Genomic DNA, 14,740 nt, shown 5'->3' with positions numbered 1-14,740 from the left:
TGTAAACTCACTTCTACAAGTCTTAACAATCAGGCAATTTTGCATAAGCATTTTGGGCAAGTAATTGCCAAGTCCAGACAATTGCACTGTGGTGATGAAATCCATTTTGAAGTTCTATAGTTTTTTTCCCCCACTTACTATGACACTTACTGCTGGTTCACCCTATATTAGTGTCACTCACCCTGCCCGTGAACTGAGTGAATAGAAAAATATATGTACATTATGTAGCGCTTTTTCTCTAGTGACTCAAAGTGCTTTCCATTGACAAACCCCCATTATCTACATGTAAGCTATATTTACATCTGTGGGTGTGGCAATGTGGGGGAGGTGTCTTGCCCAAGGACACCACAGCAGTGACTAGGATGGCAGAAGCTGGATTCAAACCATGAACCCTCAAGTTTCTGGCTGACCGCGCTACCATCTGAGCAACAACACCCACATTTTATTTTTAAATTACATGAATGTCTTATGCTTGCTTAAATGCATGCTTGATATAGTATATTGTAAAAATGCAGAAATAAGATTGATAAAAATGTGAAGTGTTTGCAGATCGTGGAGCACCTCCCTGGAGACTCCTGTCTGAGGCACATGCTGCGCGGGAGGTGTTGCCATCACTTCCAGCTGCTCTGCTCTCAAGTAGGACCCTCCTCACATGCACATGAGACACAATGTCTCCTATACATCTCACCCCCTGCCATTCCCTCATATCACCGAGTTGGCACTTTGTTAGTGGGTGAAATTGTGTCTGTCAGCACTTTGGGTGGAAGGGGATGAAAACTCCCCACGCTAGCGGGTTCCAGTGAGCTGCCCCCACCCGCCACACTGCACACATTTAAGCTTACCACAAAGGGGGGATAACAGTTTAACAGTTGCTTTGGTAAGTAGTGGCTTATCCACCTCATAACAGGACATCAGTCCCACCCACTGACCAGTTCATTCTGGACCCCCTGATGCCTGGAAGGTCTGAATTCAAACACCCCCATGCCCCCCAAATGCCAAGGCCCATATAGCATCCTCTGTGCCACTGAAAGCTGTTTAAACCCCAAAAGCAGAGAAGCCTTAAGTCTTTTCAAAATACAAGGTGGTTTTTTAAAAATGTATATCAAAGATGGAAAAAAACAAAGCATGTCCGGATGCAGCAACACAATAAGTGCCATGGCAACACCATCATGACACCTTGAAGATCAGGAGGATGCTGCGCAAGTCATTTTGAAAATGATGGATGTTGTGGAGGAGTAGCAGATCTGGTCAAAGCAGGCATTTTCTGTTTGAAAATGTTGCTCACAGCACTAAATTATAATTACGATACATTTTAACAATGATAGTCACAGTATGCTGCATTATGAGGCCTAAAAAGAACTACTCCACTAAAAAAGTTTTGGAACAGCAGGCGGTACACAGGTGTTCCTATAACACCGTACCACACCTCTTAAGTGGAATTTTACATTCTTAACACTTTAGTCACTCCCACTATACATACAATACAGTAATAAAAAACACCAAATACAAATTGATTCTGGTCTTCCAGACAAAGCAATCTTTCCCTCTAAAAATGAGACCACTACGCTGCTCAGGTCTTTACTGTCTCTTTCATTGGAGCAGATCCTTTAACATGCTCAATGATTCAGTACAGTCTTCATCTTTAATGATGATCGTGACACAAGTGTAGATGTTGTTCCTATCCCTGAGCTTTTTATGTTCGTTTTCACATCCAAGCTTGATGGCTTTCCTTTTCTTTGGCATACTGCTACCAAACACACCTTTACACGTAGGAGAAATAATGTTTATTTTTTATTATTTATTTTGGACACAAAAAACACTTTTCATCCACACGAGTAACAAAAATACCATCTCCTATACAATGTTATTTGTAAAAACAAAAACAATAGTAATAGTAAAGGGGAAGTACACTTCTTTTTGGAATCCTGCCTATCATTCACAATCCTTATCTAAGACAGGCACACACAAGCTTTTCTCTTTTTTGTGTATTCTGAATCATAAAAAAGTGCGAGCAAGGGGCAGCTAACAATGCAGGTAATGGGGATTCGATATATTCTGCTTATGAATCCCTCTTAAAAACATCCAAAAGCCCCAAAAACATTTTATATACAGTACATGGTGTAAAATAATGTAACAGGCACATTCATTATAACATTTTAATATGTACACATTTTGCTCATTTTAAGCATTACGTTTACTTTTTCCCTGAGCACATTGATTTTACAGTGCACATCGCAACGTTTGCTAACAACTGCAACTACTAATCATGACAGACTTCATGAGAGCCAACAATGACTAGTTGACATATTATCTAGAACCTTATATTTTTGAGCCTGAATATGTGGAGGATGAGTCTCAACGGCTGAGTGATAAGCAGATCGAACGACAATAAAACACTAAGCATCATGTAGCAGTATGGCTGAGTATTAAACAAGAACCTACAAACATAGTAAAACAATCACTTACTGTACAATGTCTGCTCTCACTGGGATGTCCACAAATGGGATGTTTATTAGATCTTTCAGCAGACATCTACTCCCAGTTTAGGTGATAAAATGTATCATAATCCTCCTCACAAAGTGCTGAAAGTAAAGCATCTGGTTTTCTTGACTTCTTCAGGTCTGAGATGATTTTCAACCTTGTACTATACAAGTGAGAAGCAAGATTTGTAATCTAACGCAAACATTTATCAACCCAGAGTAAACTAAGTATTGTTGGCAGTTTTCAGATGCTTTTTAGAAGGCTCTACAGGTGGAATATATGGCTACATTGTTAGCCTCCTCTTGCTAGTGTTTATGATCTACAATGCATTAAAACGAGAATGACTTGTGTTCTTCTCTCACATAATGATTGTGGACGATTTAATTAACAATTTAAATCTAAAAATAAAGAGCTAACAAAAAAAATAAACGTTTTGGAAAAGGAGCAGGAAGAAGCAAAGCTTAGAATGTCCTCTGCCCCATCAATCAAGCATAATACATTGCATAATCACCTGATATCTAACAATATTCAGTATATTATTACAAAATGTCGTATACATATTACATCCACATACACTCCAAATAATCAGCATTCCTTTAAATGTAATTTGTATGAATACATTACACCTTTAAGATATTTTATGGTTCTTCCACTTTTTGTACCTATCAAAGACACCTTTTTCATATTGCATTTTAAATTTAAGGATGTTATTGCTTGGTTTGATGTCCTCGTTCACCTGATTCCATTGCCACTTCAACTAATAAAATATGAATTAATAAGCGACATTATCCTTCGATGCAAGAGACTCATACTGTATTGTTTATGTATTCTTCAGCCAGCTCATAACTAAGTTGCTAATTAATGATCTCTGCATCCTTTCATGTCTGTGGAAAAAAGTTTGGACACACCTGGCATACACGATTAAAATTGTAAAATAAATATTTTCTCTAAAATATAACATGGCGAGCAGATAGGTGGCATGCATACTTGGATGTATTTGTGAAAGATTATTAGGAGTACAGAAATTATGTGATATTTTAGCACCAGAAAGATTTGCAGAGACCATCAAGAGTACAAGTAGACTTGTTGTGCTTAAGAGCAGTGGTTGTCAAACGTATACCGCCCCAGAAAACACCACCATAATGACCAATATTAGAATACAGTAGCGTAATAGGCTTAAATATTCATTTAAAAACAAGGCATAGTTAATATTTTGGGCCACTGAAACATTACATGCAATTTGAACAGTCACACTGTGTTTGAATATTTAATTATAGGTGACTCTTTGGCGTACCATTAGTGGTACACACACCACAGTTTGAGAATCTGTGCTCTCGACCACTGACAATTGTTTAACACACAAGTTTACAATGTTGTTATTTTTTTAATTTAAACTGGAAAAAATCCCATGGATATTAAAAACCTCTTTTTCAAGGGAGTCCTGGCCAAGAGGCAGCAAAGTTACAAGTCAAATGATATGGACATTACACGTTAAAATGACAGGATGGACATCAAGTAAAACAGTTACAGACTCCTTCAAATGGTCTCAGGTTTTATTTAAAAGCATTTAAGGATAAACATTCAGTCATCTCTTTGTAGCATGTACCGAGCACAAGGAGCTGCATAGACCAGTGTTTTTCAACCTTTTCTGAGCCAAGGCACATTTCTTTAATAGAAAAAATCCGGAGGCACACCACCAGCAGAAAACATTAAGAAATGAAACTCCGCAGTATTGACAGTAAAAAGTCGTTGTCGCAATTGTTGGATATGAATTCAAACCATAACCAAGCATGCATCAATATAGCTCTTGTCTCAAAGTAGGTGTACTGTCACCACCTGTCACATCACGCCCTGACTTATTAGGACTTTTTTGCTGTTTTCCTGTGTGTAGTGTTTTAGTTCTTGTCTTGCGTTCCTATTTTGGTGGCTTTTCCTGTTTTGTTGGTATTTTCCTGTAGCAGTTTCATGTCTTCCTTGAGTGCTATTCCCTGCACCCGCTTTGTTTTAGCAATCAAGACTATTTACGTTGTGCGGATGCTATCCTTCTTTGTGTGGACATTGTTGATTGTCATGTCATGTACGGATGTGGACGGCGTCTCTGCTCCACACGCTGTAAGTCTTTGCTGTCGTCCAGCATTCCGTCTTTGTTTACTTTGTAGCCAGTTCAGTTTTAGTTTTGTTCTGCATAGCCTTCCCTAAGCTTCAATGCCTTTTCTTAGAGGCAATCACCATTTGTTTATTTTTGGTTTAAAAATTAGATACCTTTTTACCTGCACCCTGCCTCCTGCTTTCGGTTGCATATTGTGATCATGACAAACCATGTTCCCGACATCTACAAAGCAATTAGCTCCCTACTGCCACCTACTGATATGGAAGAGTATCACATGGTTAGTCTGCCGAGCTCTAGACAGCACAGACACTGATTATAATTACTGGTTTGCAAAAAAAAAATTGACTTAGACAAACTTTAATGATCCACAAGGGAACATTTTCCACACAGTAGCTCAGTTACAAAGGATGGAAAGGATAAGGATGGAAAGGATCGTGCACACGAGGGTACAAAAAGAAGTATGAAGTAGACTTAAAATGTACCAACTTTTAACCCAATTAGGTGAAATTACATAATTATCACGGCACACCAGACTGTATCTCACAGCGGGACAGTGGTTGAAAAACACTGGCCTAGACAACATATTTTTTCCCTAGCTCAGTCCGAGCAAAAGGGACAGAGAGCAACAGCTGATCGTTGGATCTCAGAGCCTAAGAGTTCGTACTTCTCTGTGAAATCAATGCACAAATGTAGAAGAGCCTTGTAAAAAAAGTGTACCAATGACACGACAGTCACAGTGGTATGCCATGGCTCTACAGTTTGTGATGAACCTCAAAGAAGCATGGCAAACACAGTCCACCCTCAGAACACAGGAACGAGTAGCATTCATATAAAAAAAGATCACCATCATCTAGCACAGATAAAAATGAAAAGAAAACATCTCTTATTACAGAAGAACAAGCCCAATTTAAGTTTCAGTTTCTTCACCAGTTTATCGATAAAAGGTTTAAAAGTGAGGGAGTCATCAATTAAAACACCAACGTATTTGTACGAATGACTTTGTCTTTTGCACAATTGTCTCTTCCAATTGGATGACGCCATTCTGGAGCAAACACAATCACTTCACTTTCAAGCTCCTTAAAGATGGACCTAATTGCTCAAGGTCACCCAAGACATGTGGAGAGGAATCTGTCAGACGAGACAGATAAGACACTACACACACACACACACACACACACACACGCTTTCATGGCCATGATGACTAATGTGCACACTCTACACACTGAGGTGTGTGATATGGAGGAGGGGGGAGTGTGGGAGGAGGCTGCGCTCATCAGAGGACTCTCAGACGCTAACGAGGGATGGAGTGACGACCCTGAGCGCCTCACAGCCCGACAGACGGACGCACCAGCGAAAGACGCTCCTGACGAGGCACTCTGTGGGTGTTGAAAGGATGTGGCGTGAGGTGAGCATCTTCACTTATTTCCTGTTTGGTTCAACCTTGTTTTAGTGATTTATGTGGGGGGGAAAAAGGCTAAACGCAAACAAGCTGTGTGATCTGCAGCATGTCCTTTAAACTCGCCACTTTGTTTGTGGGTCTTTGCTCCGAGGAGCTGCGCAGTCGTCAGTTCTGGAAGGCCATGATGGCGGAGCTGCTCGGCACGCTGGTGCTGGTGAGCGCCGTCTTGGGTGCATCTGTGCCGGGGCCTGGACAGTCCCCTGTGGGACCCCTGTACCCAGCGGTGGCCCTCGGTGTGGTGATCGTTGCACTGGGACACTGTTTTGGGGAAATAAGCGGCGCGCAGGTCTCACTCTCAGGTGTCGACTTTATCACCGTTTTTGTTTTGGGTGACCTTTCAACCCGTGTGTGTGTGCGTGTGTGTTCTCAGGTGAACCCTGCAGTCACTCTGGCCCTGCTGGCCACACGGCGGCTGGAAGTCCTCAGAGCCGTCGTCTACATCACAGCCCAATGTTTGGGGGCTTGTTTGGGGGCCGGGGCCCTCTACCTGGCCTTGCCCCTAAAAAGCACCGCGGATTTTTTTGTCAACAAGGTTTGTTCTCCCGAAATGTCCCGTAGAACCGCGAAAGTTCACCATAATAGGGCTTGAAAAGGCCACGGGATTTTGCAATGCATTGTGGGTAGACATACTTGTTAGATAAAGGCTTTGTTTCCTGTGTGAAAGCGAGCAACAAACTGGATTAAAGTGGACGGTAGCGAGACAAACTGTACCATATTCCAAAGGCTTGCTACCTAGAAAAAAGTATTTAAAAAATGGTGGAACTGTCTCACATGACCTATGAGCAGGTCGCATGGATGAGAGATTTCAATCAAGGCATGGAACTGTTTGGGGCTTATGCTTGCGTGTTCTCTGTGTGTGGTCTTTTAGTTCCTGTCCTGTGCCCTTATTTTGTAATTTTCACTTCTTCGTGCCATGTGCAGGCGTCCACACCTGCTGCCTGATTGGCAACCGGGTGCAGATGTGTCTCTGGAAGACCGCGCCGGATCATTGTTTTGCTATGCAAATGCTCTGCCTGGCTTTGTTGCTTTTCTCAAAAGAAGTCCCGTGTCTTGTGCAATTACGTTTGCACTCGCCTTCTTTTGTTTCTCGTCACTATCAGCTGCGTGTTCACCCACTCCTTCGTGAGTGTGTTTTCGTTTGTTACATTAAAGAATATTAATTGTTACTTCAATCTGCTGCATCTCTGGGTCATGTCGCCATGGCTACCTCCATGCTCCTGACAACTTGTCTGTATTTCGTCAACAGAGTCAGTTTTAAAACCAGTGAAGAATTGTTGAATACAAAGTCTGTTAAGGCTCATTTGTTTTTTGTTCAAATGTGCGTAATCTACAGCTTTCATCTCTTATGTATCCGAGATGCATTTAATAAGCAGGGTTCAATGAAAAAAACGAACCCATTGTTAGTTTTAAATAGTTAATACTCATTAATTTTGTGCCTAACTATGACTAAGGCCCTGTTTACACTAAGCCAGATAACGTTATCCAGGGTAAATCACACCTAACCTTATCCGTGTCCACACAGCAATGTCACCGTTTAAGACCCCCGTCCCCCTTTGTCCGCCGGTGCAACGCGACCTAATACGCATGCACGGAAAATGCGCACGTCATAGTCACCTCCAGTGTTGCTATGCGTGCAAGTTCTTAAATTAAATGTAACTTATCTGAACAATATTCAGTGTTGTGGTATTTCAATGAACTGGAATCCAGTGTGCTGTGGGGCCCTATTGTAGTGAATCACACCTGAGCCATCATAAATCATTTAAATCTTTATTAGACACGTAAACAATGTGATAAAGAACATTTTACAACAATCAATCTAGGGATCTAGATATCTGGTCAGGACACTCCTCACTCTTTTGCCTTCACCTTCATTGTCCATCCTTTTTGGTGACTTTATATACTCTGGACCTAGACGTTGAGTCTGTGACAAGGAAACAGACAACATGCTTTTTACCGTACGTTGTACGAACGCTTAATAGCTAACACATGCTACGTGTAAACAGAGGAAAAACATGCTTTCAGTCAAACTTAGCATTCTGAAAAGGCTGTGAGCACAGCGACATGTGCGAGGTGATGGAATTAAAAGGAATGTTTCTCCTTTTGTACAAACCCCGTTTCCATATGAGTTGGGGAATTGTGTTAGATGTAAATATAAACGGAATACAATGATTTGCAAATAATTTTCAACCCATATTCAGTTGAATGCACTACAAAGACAAGATATTTGATGTTCAAACTCATAAACTTTATTTATTTTTTTGCAAATAATAATTAACTTAGAATTTCATGGCTGCAACACGTGCCAAAGTAGTTGGGAAAGAGCATGTTCACCACTGTGTTACATGGCCTTTCCTTTTAACAACACTCAGTAAACGTTTGGGAACTGAGGAGACACATTTTTTAAGCTTCTCAGGTGGAATTCTTTCCCATTCTTGCTTGATGTACAGCTTAAGTTGTTCAACAGTCCGGGGGTCTCAGTTGTGGTATTTTAGGCTTCATAATGCGCCACACATTTTCAATGGGAGACAGGTGTGGACTACAGGCAGGCCAGTCTAGTACCCGCACTCTTTTACTATGAAGCCACGTTGATGTAACAAGTGGCTTGGCATTGTCTTGCTGAAATAAGCAGGGGCGTCCATGGTAACGTTGCTTGGATGGCAACATATGTTGCTCCAAAACCTGTATGTACCTTTCAGCATTAATGGCGCCTTCACAGATGTGTAAGTTACCCATGTCTTGGGCACTAATACACCCCCATACCATCACACATGCTGGCTTTTCAACTTTGCGCCTATAACAATCCGGATGGTTCTTTTCCTCTTCGGTCCAGAGGACACGACGTCCACAGTTTCCAAAAACAATTTGAAATGTGGACTCGTCAGACCACAGAACAGTTTTCCACTTTGTATCAGTCCATCTTAGATAAACTCAGGCCCAGCGAAGCCGAAGGCGTTTCTGGGTGTTGTTGATAAACGTTTTTTACCTTGCATAGGAGAGTTTTAACTTGCACTTACAGATGTGGCGACCAACTGTAGTTACTGACAGTGGGTTTCTGAAGTGTACCTGAGCCCATGTGGTGATATCCTTTACACACTGATGTCGCTTGTTGATGCAGTACAGCCTGAGGGATCGAAGGTCACGGGCTTAGCTGCTTACGTGCAGTGATTTCTCCAGATTCTCTGAACCCTTTGATGATATTAGGGACCGCAGATGGTGAAATCCCTAAATTCCTTGCAATAGCTGGTTGAGAAAGGTTTTTCTTAAACTGTTCAACAATTTGCGCACGCATTTGTTGACAAAGGGGTGACCCTCACCCCATCCTTGTTTGTGAATGACTGAGCATTTCATGGAATCTACTTTTGTACCCAATCATGGCACCCACCTGTTCCCAATTTGCCTGTTCACCTGTGGGATGTTCCAAATAAGTGTTTGATGAGCATTCCTCAACTTTATCAGTATTTATTGCCACCTTTCCCAACTTCTTTGTCACGTGTTGCTGGCATCAAATTCTAAAGTTAGTGATTATTTGCCAAAAAAAAAGTTTATCAGTTTGAACATCAAATATGTTGTCTTAGTAGCATATTCAACTGAATATGGGTGGAAATTGTTTTGCAAATCATTGTATTCCGTTTATATTTACATCTAACACAATTTCCCAAATCATATGGAAACGGGGTTTGTACATGGCTACCCTGCTGAGCTCCACACAGCACAGACACTAAGGAACGGCACATTATTTGCAGATTCTAATTATTGATTTGCAAAAAATGTTTTTTGGACCCATTAGGTGTCGTTGCATAATTTCCCATGGCACACCAGACAATATCTCACGGCACAGTGGTTAAAAAACACTGCTATAAAAGACAAGGATGGATTGATTTCAACACCTGTGCTTTAGATGCTGAGAAGTTTTGCGTGATTTTCTGACTTCTCATTCACTTTTCACAACTTTTTTGGTATATTTTTCCAGAAGATTATGCTAGAAATCCTTTTTGTGTCCTCCTCCTTCCTTGCTCACCACTCAGGTACCGATTGAGTTGAATGCAGCTCAGGCGCTCGGCATTGAGGTCTTATGCACCTTCCAGTTGGTCTTCACTGTCTTCTCAGTGGAGGACCAGCGACGAAGGGAAAGCTCAGAGCCAGGAAATCTGGCTATTGGACTGGCACACACTGCTGGAGTGATGATAGGGGTGAGAAATACTTTGCTCTTATAGATAACTTCCTGTCGGTACTTATTTTGCATTGACAGCACATTGTCCTCCTTCACAGGTACAATAGATTAACAACAAGATGACACGACTGTGATTCATTTTGCTCATTTGCTATTCATTTTGGCAGGCCCGGTTCTCTGGTGCTAGTATGAACCCTGCACGGTCTCTGGGTCCTGCCATTATCACAGGATTCTGGGAGAACCATTGGGTGAGACTCACAGCTGCGGAACACTCAATTGGTGCAATTTGCATCTGCAGGAAATAAAATACACAACACAATTAACTACTACATTTTTTTACATTATGATGATTTTAATCTACATTTAAAACACGTCCTTGTGGTCCACGTAATATGTATTGGATATGCTTTGGTGTAAATGTTGCATACTTTTCTGCATATGTCTGCAAGATGTTCATTTGTGGAGGTGTTCCCAGATTGGAAATAAAACCCACGCCCCACCCTCTTCAAAAGTATCGTAATTTATCTTTTGAAACTGTACAGTGTGTAAATATATATCTTAAAGACGTCACCGCTATTTTCTTATAGACATGGTCGAAAATAAACTTATATATTACATTACATATATAATAAACATCATATAGATTCACCTGGTCACAACAATAGGTACACTTGCACACTTTAAAACATTTTTTTTTTTACCTTCGTCTATATTGCTGCGTGTGCCACGCCAGTGTTATTGTGTACATACCAAGATTAGATCAAAATAACGTTTTAGTCTAACTTCCTTGAAGTTTCCTCAAACGAAGTCGAAATGTCCCAATGTCGTCGCCTTTTTCCGTCGGAGTTCAGCGGCTAATCCAATTTTCTAATGACCCCAAATGTTGTGAACAAATACACAAGGAACTATTTATTTTATAGACACAGAGCAGGTTGTTTGGGCTCATCAGAGGTGGAGGAAGCTCTCAAACACATAATTTCCAATAATGTGCACATAAGTGTACTACTACAGAAGTGTATTACTGTACAAATGGTCCACTGTTAAACAGTACTCCTAAACCCTGCGACAGAGGGCATCCAAAACTGCATGCAAGCTCATGCATGAATTGACGTTGTTTAATCCAACTTTGTTACAACATTTATAAGTCAGAAAAGACATTATTATTTAAAAAACGTGCCTTTCACATTGAACTGATTGCATATTTGATGAATCCAATTTTTAAAAGATTAATTCCTTGAACCGTAGAAAAATTAGTATTAGATCAAATTAGACTTAACCATAAATGTTTTCTTACACAACTATACTTCAAATGTATTTCAAAGAAAAAGTGTAAATAAATAATTAAGTCATTTTCACTCACTGCTGTTACCCCGTCAGGAATATTCCACAAGTCACATTGTCCACAGCACGTTGCTTGCAAGTTGCATTATGCTGTTAGCATGAATGCCATATGGCTATATTTCATGTATTAGCCGATTGTATGCTAAAAACTATTGGTGTGACGATACACTCGTCTAACGAGACAATGTCTTATTTGAACAATAATTTGAAGCAGGTGCAACGTGTAGGGTGGTAGAGTTGGGACATTTCCCAGGAGCCCTGACTGGCAGGTTTTTTTTTCATGGGGCTTAGAACTCCTGACAACACCCATGTTTTCAAGAAAATTACAATGAAAAGGTATGTTACTGGATAAGGAGACTTTTTTTTTCTTCTTCTATTTGGCTGCCCCGAAAGGGACATGCGGTAGAAAATGGATGGATGGATGGATGGTGGGTTACAAAACAACGCAGGTGAACTTATAACTTCGTATACATGAGCTTTTAACTATTTCATTTGTTTTTACTGATAAAAACTAAAATCAAAATGATCAAAGTTAGAATCAAGTTAGTATTGTTAAATGTTCTTCTGCATTTCTGATATTGCCGCTGTCAAGTGTATCAACGATTCAGCTGTTTTGTTTTGATACCTGATCTGCTTAGATCCAAATACCACGCGCTAAACAGCGTGTGCAAACTATAAAATTGCGTGTATTATTTGTGGCTGCGTTACGTGTTATCTACTAAGACTGCGTCTACAATTGATTACAAGTGTTAGAGTGGTGCAAGAAAATGTATATTGCAAGAAGTAGTATATGTTCTGTTTAAAAAATAAAAAAAAATCATTAAAAAAAGCCAGCATACAACAATACACTGAATTTATTTTAAATTAGCCCCTTAAGTCATTCAGCAGCTATAAAAATTATAAAATAATATAGCTGAATAAACGATATGTCTAATATTAGGATTTTTGACTGTCCATATATGTGTAAGACGGAGCTGCAGTGAGTCCTTTATCACAGCTATTTCTGCGCAACTGCCAGTCTGCACGTCCTTTCGAGACGTACTAAATATAGACGCAAAAGAGCGGCTACACAACAATTTCAGCCTTGAAAAATCACACTGCATATGCTAAATGATTCTATTTTCTCCTTATCACAGTATTGTGGCCGCTCTGATGATCAGCATGTATTCTAGACATTCATGACGACAGACACTAAATACTGCACTCCTTATTTTTTAAGTTAAAAGACGCAATCCTCAGCGCACAAGTTTAATGGATCGGCTTTAGGTGTGCGATCATGTTTTTTACATGCAAACGTTTACTACACTCAAATGAGTGATCTGCGGATTCGGAAGCTCGTACAAAATTTAAAATAAAGTTGCCTGAGATGGGTCAACACACATTTTCCATCCATCCATTTTGTATCGCTTGTCCCTTTGAGCAGTTTAATATGTGTATTATCAAATTCAGTCAAAAAAAGGTATTACAACAAGAAAAATGCCATTTGAGTTGTTGTTAATATTTTGTACCTCTCACACAGCTAAATAAGTCAAGCATTGTGCACAACTCTCAGTGCACGTGTTGACCACTGCATGCAACCCCAATAATGAACATATGAAACATCTGTTTGTGTCCACCTGCAGGTGTACTGGATCGGACCAGTGCTGGGAGCGATGCTGGCCGGTGTGTCTCATGAGTTTTTCTTTGCACAAAGTGCCCCCCGCCAGAAGCTGGTGGCATGTCTGACCTGTAAGGACATCGAGATTGTGGAGACGGCCAGCATGACCGGCTCATCTTTATCCACAGTCACCCAGAACGCCACCAGAGCCAAGCAGGCCCACAAACAAGACAACAACTGAGCTCCCGACTGATGCAGCTTCAATGTGTCGCGCTAGTGAAGGTTTAGACAACATTGTGCGACTGTCCACATTTGCATATGGTTAGAACGACATGTTGCGGCCTCATTGAACAACAATCCCACGCTCGCTTTGTTGTGTTTTGTAGCATCCTGAAGCTTTGAAATGCTAAATAGCCTCAATGATGCTCTTATTAGCATTTTTGTCTTCTCTGAAGTCTTTTGTTCACAATCAAATAGAGCAGACCACTAATGGCTGCACATTCACTGAACATAAGCCCTATGTAGTTACTGATATATTTGCAGTTTATGAGTTTAAAAAAAAAAATATATATATATATATATATATATATATATATATATATATATATATATATATATATATATATATATATATATATATATATATATATATATATATATATATATATATTAGGGGTGTGGGAAAAAGATTCTTTTTTTTATTTATTTATTTTTTTTAAATAAATCAATCCAACAAAACAATACACAGCAATACCATAACAATGTAATCCAATTCCAAAACCAAACCCGACCCAGCAACACTCAGAACTGCCAGAACTGCAATAAACAGAGCAAATGAGAGGAGACACAAACACGACACAGAACAAACCAAAAGTAGTGAAACAAAAATGAATATTATCAACAACAGTATCAATATTAGTTACAATTTCAACATAGCAGTGATTAAAGATCCCTTATTGACATTATCAATAGACAATTATAAAAAATTTTTTTTAAATGAACAATAGTGTCACAATGGCTTACACTTGCATCGCACCTCATAAGCTTGACAACACACTGTGTCCAATATTTTCACAAAGATAAAATAAGTCATATTTTTGGTTCATTTAATAGTTAAAACAAATTTACATGATTGTAATCAGTTGATAAAACATTGTCCTTTACAATTATAAAAGCTTTTTACAAAAATCTACTACTCTGCTTGCATGTCAGCAGACTGGGGTAGATCCTGCTGAAATCCTATGTGAATAGAGAATCGTTTTGAATCGGGAAAATAACATTTTTGAATCGAGAATCGCGTTGAATCGGGAAAAAAAAATCGGTTTATATTTGAATCGTGACCCCATCGAATCGTGGGACACCCAAAGATTCGCAGCCCTAATACATATATAATGTATATATACATGTACAAAACCCAAAATCAGTGAAGTTGGCACATTGTGTAAATCGTAAATAAAAAACAATACAATGATTGGCTAATCCTTTTCAACTTATAATCAATTGAATAGACTCAAAAACAAGATATTTAATGTTCAAACTAAGAAACCAATTACCGTAATTTCCGGACTATAAGCCGCTACT

General features: G+C 39.7%; 1 protein-coding gene across 2 annotated transcripts; it reads left to right on the top strand.

Moving 5' to 3' along the window:
• The first annotated feature begins 5,868 nt into the window (after nt 1-5,868).
• LOC133654009 (aquaporin-4) lies at nt 5,869-13,706 on the top strand. Of its 2 annotated transcripts, none has more exons than XM_062053945.1 (6): nt 5,869-5,996; nt 6,142-6,336; nt 6,421-6,582; nt 10,076-10,240; nt 10,389-10,469; nt 13,185-13,706. In XM_062053945.1, exons 1-6 carry the CDS (start codon nt 5,985-5,987, stop codon nt 13,398-13,400), a joined length of 831 nt encoding a protein of 276 aa, XP_061909929.1. In that variant the 5' UTR covers nt 5,869-5,984; the 3' UTR covers nt 13,401-13,706. The 2 variants fall into 2 exon arrangements, with proteins under 2 accessions (XP_061909929.1, XP_061909928.1); XM_062053944.1 differs by having other exon boundaries at nt 5,894-5,996; nt 6,145-6,336.
• Nucleotides 13,707-14,740: the final 1,034 nt, after the last annotated feature.

This window comes from Entelurus aequoreus, linkage group LG07, assembly GCF_033978785.1.
Source record: "Entelurus aequoreus isolate RoL-2023_Sb linkage group LG07, RoL_Eaeq_v1.1, whole genome shotgun sequence".
In the NCBI taxonomy this organism is placed as follows: Eukaryota; Metazoa; Chordata; class Actinopteri; order Syngnathiformes; family Syngnathidae; genus Entelurus; species Entelurus aequoreus.
Note: the sequence above shows the minus strand (reverse complement) of the source record. Positions and strands in the feature narration are given on the sequence as shown.

Excerpts from the sequence above, each read along its gene's own strand:
- LOC133654009 (XM_062053945.1), top strand. Across the intron at positions 10,241-10,388 it reads CTGCTGGAGTGATGATAGGG|GCCCGGTTCTCTGGTGCTAG; the intron begins GTGAGAAATACT and ends TCATTTTGGCAG. Across the intron at positions 10,470-13,184 it reads GATTCTGGGAGAACCATTGG|GTGTACTGGATCGGACCAGT; the intron begins GTGAGACTCACA and ends GTCCACCTGCAG.